Here is a 10,035-nt window from a genome sequence, read left to right as displayed (position 1 = left end):
ATAAGGTAGGATTTCCAATCATATCCACAGAGGGCCAGTGTGGCTACAGGTTTTCACTCCAAAAAAAGCTGGAGCACACTTGACTCCACTTGTTTAATCAGTTAGTCTTAGTCTTCAAACATTTCATCAGGTGACCTCCTCTGTTGGAGTGAAAACCTGCACTCACAACGGCCCTTTGCAGATAGGATTGGACATTCTTGAAATAAAGCAGTCAAATAGGCAATTGGCTATTTAGCGCAATGAGTCATGCATCATTATACTACAGCATTTTTCAACAGGTGTAGAAGCAGAATTCAAATGCAGTGTGACTTACCTGGCTCATGTTATTTATGCAATATAATTGCACCACACATTTGCAAAAAAAAAACGTTGTTTGCTGATACATCCCAAGTATCACATGAAATAATATTGGGTTCAATAAACTAGCAAAGCATTGGTTAGTAGCTTTAACTACAAAGTAGTCCTTTGTTGCTTTAAATTGGAAGATGATCCCTGTTGTACCCATTGTAACAGTTTTAAATTTGTTTTATTTAGACTGCAAATGGCCACTTCTTTCTGTTCCCTGTTGGCATGTTACAGAGTTGACGTTGAGGAAATTATTTCTGTGTACATGAAGATCTGTGATGCTTTACCCCAAAACACTGTATTTGTTTTTTTCTTTTCAACAGCAGTGATATCTATGTAAAGGGTTAAATTGTAGACATTGTTTTTACTCATCATCCACGCATCTGATTAATTGTAGGCCCACTCACTCTTGTGTCTTATTTTGGTCTGGCTGCAGAAAGGCTGTGGTTACCACCTGGATCTGTTTGTGGTGGGCGTGATGCTGGGGGTATGCTCAGTGATGGGACTGCCGTGGTTTGTGGCAGCTACAGTTCTGTCCATTACACACGTGAACAGCCTGAAACTGGAGTCAGAAAGCTCAGCTCCAGGAGAGCAACCCAAGTTTCTGGGCATCAGAGAGCAGCGCTTCACCGGCCTCATGATCTTCCTCCTCATGGGCTGCTCTGTCTTCATGACATCTGTCCTTAAGGTCAGACAAAGATACTTTAAGCATTTTCTTTCTATGCATTAGACCAGGGGTCACCAACTTATCCACAAAACAAGCACAACTGATTCCTCTTGTTACATGAGAGGTGCTTCTGCTTGGTTGAAATGAATGCTAGAGTCCCACTGGCCCTTTTGTGGATAGATGGGTCATCAGTGAATAAATACCATTATCAGGGCTAGACTCCAGAAGAATGTACCTCAGCATTCAAAAGTGTTTGAGATATGTAATGATGTGTGATTTAGTAGCATTTTAATAGAAATAGGAAAATGCAAAAATACCCTAAAAATAAAATTGATAAATAATAATGCCAGAAGAAGAAAGCTGCACTAAATTTCATTAAGCTTTAGTTGGAATATGGCAGTATGTTGGTGGCTATATTTGCCACAGAAAGAGGTTTCTGGCTCATGAGTAGAAGAACTTCACACAACTATTAGCTCATTTTGTGCTTGCTCTCCAGTTTATCCCCATGCCTGTGCTCTATGGAGTGTTCCTCTACATGGGAGCATCTTCACTACGAGGAATACAGGTGCAAACACAATAAGTAACAAAAGCACTCAAATACACTTCTTCAATTTGAATAGTTCCTAAATGACAGCTTCTGAAGCATCTGTTTGTTCCTTCTTTTAATCCAGTTCTTCGATAGGTTGAGGCTGTTTGGGATGCCTGCTAAGCACCAGCCAGACTTTATCTACCTGAGGCATGTACCTCTGCGGAAGGTCCACCTGTTCACTGTCATACAACTCAGTTGCCTGGTGCTCCTGTGGATCATCAAAACCTCCCGTGCAGCCATCGTCTTTCCAATGATGGTGCCTACATTTCTGTTCAACTAAATTTGTATACCTACAGTTTGTACAGTATAGTTTACTGTGCATTTTCAGAAGTGAAAGGTCAGAAAAGGATATGTAAAGCTATTTATCTGAACAGTAAGCATTTGTTTCATTGAAAAAATGCTAACATTAGAATACATACAATTAAACACACAAACAGTACTTAGTAAATTTAGATGTTAGTGTGTTAATTGTTTCCTGAACTAAGGAAGGCCAGTATTTAGTTACCAGCCAGTACCTAGTACTGTAAGACTAGTATTGTGAGTAGTTGGTTGCATTTTCTTTTTTCCAGTTGGTAATTAACAGTTTATTTTAATATACATTAATCCACTTAAACAATTTAAACAAAAGTTTGAATACTTCAGTACAACATATGGTCATTATGTTAATGTATTTTACAACAGCTCTCAACAGTTATTGTGGAAATGTAGTTAAAGTTACATTTGTTATTACTGTTTGTGCTATGGACAGGTTCTTGCTTTGGTGTTCATCCGGAAACTGATGGATTTTATCTTCACTAAGCGTGAGCTGAGCTGGCTGGATGACCTAATGCCAGAAAGTAAAAAGAAGAAACTAGAAGATGCTGAAAAAGAGGTGAGCTCATATATTGTGCAAGCATAAGATCAATTGTAATTGCTTTGCTATTCTTCTTTCCCTGATGCAGTTACCATGCATGGGCAATATTGGCGTCTATATTAGTGTTGTTGCTTCACATATTGAATATGCGTTTTAAAAAGGATATGCATTTTTATTGTGTTGTGAGTTATTGTGATGTGAGTTATTGGTTTGAAGTGAACATTAAACTATTACAGCCTCTTAGTAAATTAATGTGTGAAGTTTATTTAATAGGAAACTGAGGGATAAAAGATCAAAAGGTGGATGAAGTTCTCTCTGGCAAGATAGCAATAAAAGTCTTCCCCTCTCCCTCTCTCCATCTCTCGCTCGCTGTCTCTCTCACTCTCTTTCTCCTTTCTGCCAGGAGGAGCAAAGTATTCTGGCAGAGGAAGAAGGAGTAGTACAAGTGCCATTGGAGGCACATTACAAGTGCGTGCCAATTTTACTGACAAATTAGACAAACATAGCTGCACATTATGTTTCTACTACAGAGACATTTTATTTTGGTACTGTTTGTGCGATGACTGATTAAGACTTTTCTTTTTTTTAAGGGATGATCCTTCCTCTGTGAATATTACTGATGAGATGTCCAAAGCCTCCTTTGGAAATACTTGGAGGACTGTCAATTCTGACACCTCAAAAACTGATCCGACTACAAAAAGGTTTGGATTCTTCTCCTTTTATATGCCTAAAATAAGCGTTTATGCGGTGAAGTTTATCTTGCCATTGTGTTGCTGTTTGTATAGATCTGCAGTGGGATCCATAAGTGTAAGATTGCATTACATTAGATCTAAGATTAAACAACTGTAATTTCAAAAAAAAAAAAAGTTATAGAGGTATTGTTTGCAGTCTAATCCCTTCCATTGCAAGTCTGAGATGGATTTTATGTACTGATCAGAGGCTTTTGCACAGAATTGTTGAGTCCATGCAAGCTCGAGTGCATGCTCTGATTAACACAAGAGGGGTGAATACCAAATACTAAGAAATTCTGAGATTCATTAAAATTTCAAAGAATCAGCTTTTCATTCAGTTTGTTATACTGATAATATACATACAGAAAACTGTCAATACATTGCATTTAAAAACTAAAATAAATCTAATTAAATAAAGAAAAAAGGGCTGCATTTAGCTAACAGAATTTTCAGTGTAACAAAATGATCCTTCTCAGACCATTTAATATAATTAATAACGTGTAATAACATGTTACTAATGTAGTAACATTATCTATAATTATTGTACATTCTTTACAAATATTTCACTGCTCAGTCATTGTGTGCCAATAAGATGTTTAAGACTGTATTTCTGTATTTATCTCATCATAAACTTCTTTTCTTAATCTCCTAGTTGCTGAGCAGTAAAGGTAAGATGACTCTGCTCCACATACCTGAATGTTTCTGACTGCTCAGTCAGAGTCTTTGCTTGCCGTGAAATGCATTACTCTGACCAAATCACTGATATCTTGTTGCTGGTATTTGCATCTACTTAGAACATATCATCACCAACTGTTGTGTAATTATATCAACGATTATGAACTTCTTAATTCGATTCCCATTCAACCAGAGGAACCTTGAAAAAAAGTCAGTTGCTATGTTAGGCCAAGACAGACAGCATGCGGTTTTGCACCATATAACACATCATTTAGAATAGAAATCAGCTTGAGGAATATTACTGCATGAATATCTACCTATTAGGTTGTACACTATTGTGTGCACAGCTGTCAACTGTTACTTTAATGTTAAGACACACACATGATCCTCAGTGGGGTAATTTTAACATTTTAACATCTTGATTTTTTTTTTTTATATATTTTTTCCTGAGATTTGTGCCATAAAAATGTCTACTTTGAAGAACTTTAAATAATTCTTTAAATGAATACTTCAGCATACAACAGACAGTAATTCAGACATATTTTCTGGTATACACTCAGAAATGTACTCACTTGCCATTGGGGTAGTACCCTAAAGGGTGTGTCTCCAGTACTTTTAGTTCTGTACCATACTGTACCATAGTCCACTGCAATTATGTTTTTTGTTACATTAAATTGACTCCATACACTCAATTGACTCCATCTTGACTTGTTTAAAACAGGTAAAAAAGGTACAAAATGCACATTTTCTCCTGGGAAAGTGAATTTATTGTACCCTTAAGACTCATTTAATTCATTATTGTTGTAAGTTACAACAGAATTTACATTATTTGAACCTTTGTAAACAAAGCTATGCCTGTGTAGTACCCTTCTTTCAGATTGTGTGCTTAACAAAAGAATGGTGAAAGCAGGTGGAGTCTGAATAAATTTATAAAGGGGGCCATGTTCTTTTTATAATGTACAAGGCAAGGAGTTGAAATCAATACTTTTAGCTCCTTTATTTTTAAGAATGTTAAAGGAATACTTTGAACTTAGAGGCACTGAATGTAGAGCTAGAAGAAATCCAGCAGGTCGCAGCAGCAGCAGTGAAAGACACATTCAGAGAGGCCATTTCTGTCTGTTTTGGAAATGTCTCAGCTAGCAGGATAACTACTGCAGTTCTCTGTTCTCCATTATACCTGTGCTCTGTAACAACCCACCACTGGAGATTATTCAGGTACTTGGTGTTAGAACATGATGTTCTCAAACAAAAAAGGCCTCTTAGTTTGTCCATGGCTGAAGGTAGGACATGTCTCCACAAGGGTCGGACAGGTAACAGGTTATGGCAGTGTTCGCTGTATGTGCGATGTTGGATGAGGGTTTGGTGGGGGAAATAAACTACTTTCTGTGCCTGTTTCCACACAGTCTGTCCAGCAGCAGTGGGACAATGAAGCATCAGAGGAAAGCATCAGGCCTCTGACCTGTATCTCCTTCACTGTGCTCTCTGACATACACAAACACTATATCATGTGCCACATGTTTCTACTCCTTTTCGTCTTGTCCAGTGTGTCTCTGTGTTTGTTTAGTTTTCAGCAGTGCTATAGTAGAATCTTTGTAGTTCATAATTACACTATGTGTGTTTAAAAAAGTTCCTCTGCAGTAAGACTTTATATTTTCAGTTTCTGTTTAATAATGTAAAGTAAATACCAGCAAACGAAGGCCAGAGACGATGATTGTGCTTGTGTGAAAGGTACGCAGGGTGTTGGAAAACTTAGAAACTATTTTAAGACTACTGTTGATTTTAAATAAACTCATAGGTATTTTATATGTTTTGTATTTTTGAAAAGCTACAATATTAATGTTATTGTACAAAGTTAAACGGACGTATAAAAGCTGAAATAATTATTAAGAAGATTATAGTCTTTATTGTATTTAAGCTCTACATGATCAATAGTAGATTCAATCAACGAACAACTATATTACAGTTGGGACTGTATGCATGCATTCCTTAATATAAATTCTAGATGTATCAGCTATGTTATTACATTTTTTTGGTTCTTTCTTTTGGAAGTGAAATAAATGGCAGAATTTCATTTTGATATTACCTCAGCTTTTAGACAGTAGAGGCTAAAATCATTACATTGCAGTTTTAAAAGCAAGCTTTCATCATTTTAAACATAGATTTACAATTGTTTCAGCTGAGAATGCTGCTTGATTTAAAGCCTATATATGATTTCTGTTGGTCTATGTAAAGTCTTTTGAGGCTATTTGTTGATACTCTCACTATGCCAAAGTCCAGATCCATATCCCTGCTAGCTGGGACAGTATGCATCTCTGCATAAACATAAACACTTTGACTTTTCTCATCAACAGTATTTTACAATCACACGCTGAAGCTTTAGCTTTTTATCATGTCAATCAGAACAGATTCTGAAGGGCATTTGTCTACAGGTCGTATTCTACAGCTCAAGGTATTGTTCATACTTGAAAGTGTCTATCAAGGGCATAAAATAACGGCCTTTGAGAATAAATGCAATAGTATTCTAGAAGGGCAAAATAGATCATATAGAAAACTATTTTTTGGAAGGTTTATTATGTAGACTTTCTTTGTATATAGTTGCACCTTTTGAGTTCTTACACCTATAGACTTTATGATTTTTCCTAAAAGAAAAGAAATCAAAATTATAGTCCTTTATAAGGTCTCATGTTGATATGATTTTGTCTTGTTTTGATCTGAGGAGTCATGGAATCAAAGGCTACAGTGGTAGTATTTGGAGAAGCCTGTATAACACTATTTTTCCAGCCAATGTTTCTTTGTTCACTAAAATGTATTAGTTATGGTTTTGATGGAACTTTGACATATGTCCATGCTCTTTTAATGTACTGTTTATGTTAATGAATGTGTGTCTAATAAATATCTCTATAACCTCTGAGTTCTTAGTATTCATTTGTATACAGTCACAGTTTTGTTCTCTGTGCCAGTGCAACTGTGACATAGGCTGTGTCCAAAACCATATGCTACAGTCCTTATCCCTGCATATACCTTCCCACATATGCAAATCAACCATGCTGTGGGCGCTGATGCACCTCCATGCCACTACGCTACCACTATGTTAGTTTTTCGTCTTTTACTGATAAAATTTGGGACATACATATCACTAATGATGCTATACTGTTTTAACATACTAATGGTATCAGTTTTGGACAGAGCTGTGTGCTTCCATTGAGTTTATGCATTACACTTAAGCATGCTGTATTATATATGCATATAATGTAACTTGAGTAAAATGTTAAAGTGAATGAACTTGTAATTGTTTACATAGATGAAATACATTGTACTATAAATTATAGATACATTTGAGGATAAGATTAAAATATTGGGTTTGTATATCTACCTAATGCTTAGGTACATAAATATTAACAGCAGTCAGATTCAAACCCCATTTCTGAAGAAGTTGGCACTATACAAGATATAATAAAAACGTGCTGATTTGTTAATTCTCTTGAACATTTAAGTACAAAGAAAAATGTATTTTTCACTGACTGACTGGTGACAGCATATGTCTCTGAAATACCAATAAGACCCTCTGTATCAATACCTTCCCACATATGCAAATCAACCATGCTGTGGGCGCTGATGCACCTGCATGCCACTACGCTACCACTATGTTAGTTTTTCGTCTTTTACTGATACAATTTGGGTTGGTCCTTAGTCCATTAGTGACAAATTTTCCACCAAATCAAGCTGAAACATGAACTCATCTGACCAAAGCACACATTTCCACTATCTTTTGGGCCATCTGAGATGAGCTCAGACCCAGTGAACCTGGTGTTGTTTGGGTGTATATTTGTGTATTTCTTGTTCTATTTGCATTTCTTGGTGCAATGGCAGACTGTGTTAAGTAACCACAGGTTTCTAAAGTACCTCCAAGCCTATTTGGCTATATTTATCCCAGTAGCTTGACAGTTTCTCATGCACATTCAACAGTGGTTACTGGCCTTGCCCTACATGGACTGAGATTTCTCCAGATTCCCTTGATTTTTTCACAGTATTATGTAAAGTAGATGATAAAAGACCTAAATTCTTTGCACTCCTGAGTTGAGAAATATTCTTTTACAACAGTTTTCTCAAGTCACTCATAAAATTTGTCACGAAGTGGTAAGCTACCCAAGCAATGGCAATGACTGAGCCTTTTATACCCAATCATGATACATGCAACTTGGATATGGGATGAACCTTTTAGTCTTATTTTACCCTGTCTCAACTTTCTTTAAGTGCAGGCATCAAATTCACAAATTTGTTTATATTTACAAAATTCAATGGAGTTGGTCGGTTAAAACATGGTGTCATTTCTTTGTATTTTTGTCAATTAAATAAAGGTTTAAGAGAATGACTAAATCACCAAGCTTTTCAACTTGTTTTCCAACTTTTTAGGAAATGTCCCAACTTTTCCAGGAATGGGGTTTGACTATTTAGATTTATTATCTGTCAGCCAAAAATAAGTAATGCTAGCTTGCCAACATGGAGTAAGTATAGAGCTGTTTGGTTGGGCAGGGTTGGTCGCCACACTGATTTTGCAGTTGGTTAGCACATGGTCAGCCTGCCCTGGTGTAGGGCTGTTGTCACAAGATCATTTTATATAATACGCTGCACACATACTAATCATACTAAATGCTAAATAATACAAACTAAATAACGCAACTAGAATGTTTTTAGAAATGTTTAAATTAAATTTACAAGTTCGTAACAAGTTGTTCCACCACTTATCTGATAAGTGAGTCTATTTTAAGATGAAAATAACATAACTTCAAAAAGAAACTACTAGTATTAAATATGATTTTTTTTTAATTATGAAACATGAAATAGGGAACCTTTAACAATGAATATGTCTACTTTTGCTCAAGTATGGGAATTGTCTACCACTACATTTGATACAAGCAAAAGGTAAAATAAACTAACGTTTAATTTATTCAAAAACATTATTTGCCATTTAATGTTTAGATTTGTGATTTAGTTAAACAAATCTTTTGCATCCATCCATCCATTTTCTAAGCCGCTTCTCCATCAGGGTCACAAGGGGTGCTGGAGCCTATCCCAGCAGTCTTCAGGCAGAAGGCAGGATACACCCTGGACAGGTCGCCAGTCCATCACAGGGCAGACAGGGGTAATTTAGCATGTCCAATTGGCCTGACTGCATGTCTACTCCACACAGAGAGGACCCTGATCAACCGGTCGGGGAATCGAACCCAGGCCCTTCTCGCAGTGAGGTGACAGTGCTACCCACCACGCCACTGTGCCACCCAAGCTTGCATCATTATTTTAAATAATAGCCTTTTAACATTGTGCCAACATTCTCCTTAACATGTGCCAACCAACCACATGTTATAACAACCATGAGCTGGTTGTCATAAGTGCACAGCTGGAATGTACTCACTAAAAGTTAGTAAAAAAAGTAAAGTAAAAAAAGAGTTTTTTTAGCTGAGATGTTCAGCTTTCATTTTCTGCTACCTGGGTGTCTTAATGTGTAACATGTTTGGGAAATATGGCAGAGTAAAAACTGCTAATCACCCTGCTGTCCCTACTTGAGTTGAACCACGGTCTGAGGGTCCATTTTTCCTCTTTCTTCACATTTATAAAAGAAAAAGATATACACATGTGGTAAAAGTGTTCTGGTAGTATTTGTAGATTCTTGATCTTGATGCTTTTTGCAGAGTGGAATGTGGAATCAGCTGCTTTTCATGTAAATAAAAGTGGCAAAATCAAAGTTTAGTGCAGTCTGTCTAAATATCTACACTATTCAGGTATCCAGCTGAATAAATCAGTAAGGTAGTCTGGTAACACACAGTGAATCACAGCTTTCATTTGGTTCAGAAGCACACATAAAGCATGAAACCTGTTTGTGAGTCACCCATTATGAATCACGAATGTAGAGAGTAAACATTATTGTTATTACTTTTCACCAGATGTATGTAACAGTCATTAGGATATCATTGTTGTCAGAAGAAAACCTTGTATATCCAAAATGGTAACCTTACAGGAGAATGAAAAAGCCTACTTTACTTTTAATGTAAGTCAATGGAACTAGACTTTTTTCTGAACCATTTTAGGCCATTTCTTTTGATCCATTCTTCATGAAATTTACACACAATGTCATTTTCAATGATGTCAAAACCTGAAAAATGACCAAAATGGAGAT

At 36.4% G+C, this 10,035-nt stretch overlaps 1 protein-coding gene across 3 annotated transcripts in view; it reads left to right on the top strand.

Annotated features, from left to right (window-relative positions):
• slc4a10b (solute carrier family 4 member 10b) overlaps positions 1-6,771 on the top strand; it is a 67,140-nt gene extending 60,369 nt beyond the window's left edge. For all 3 annotated transcript variants that reach the window (XM_017692253.2, XM_017692255.2, XM_017692254.2), the window contains 8 exons: positions 782-1,033; positions 1,509-1,577; positions 1,684-1,857; positions 2,350-2,472; positions 2,858-2,922; positions 3,045-3,155; positions 3,838-3,853; positions 5,264-6,771. In XM_017692253.2, coding sequence (XP_017547742.1) covers positions 782-1,033; positions 1,509-1,577; positions 1,684-1,857; positions 2,350-2,472; positions 2,858-2,922; positions 3,045-3,155; positions 3,838-3,844 — 801 coding nt within the window. In that variant the 3' untranslated portion in view covers positions 3,845-3,853; positions 5,264-6,771. The remainder of the gene's footprint in view (positions 1-781; positions 1,034-1,508; positions 1,578-1,683; positions 1,858-2,349; positions 2,473-2,857; positions 2,923-3,044; positions 3,156-3,837; positions 3,854-5,263) is intronic.
• Positions 6,772-10,035: the final 3,264 nt, after the last annotated feature.

This window comes from Pygocentrus nattereri, chromosome 6 (genome assembly GCF_015220715.1).
Source record: "Pygocentrus nattereri isolate fPygNat1 chromosome 6, fPygNat1.pri, whole genome shotgun sequence".
NCBI classification, from domain to species: domain Eukaryota; kingdom Metazoa; phylum Chordata; class Actinopteri; order Characiformes; family Serrasalmidae; genus Pygocentrus; species Pygocentrus nattereri.
This window is presented reverse-complemented; position numbering and strand designations above follow the sequence as displayed.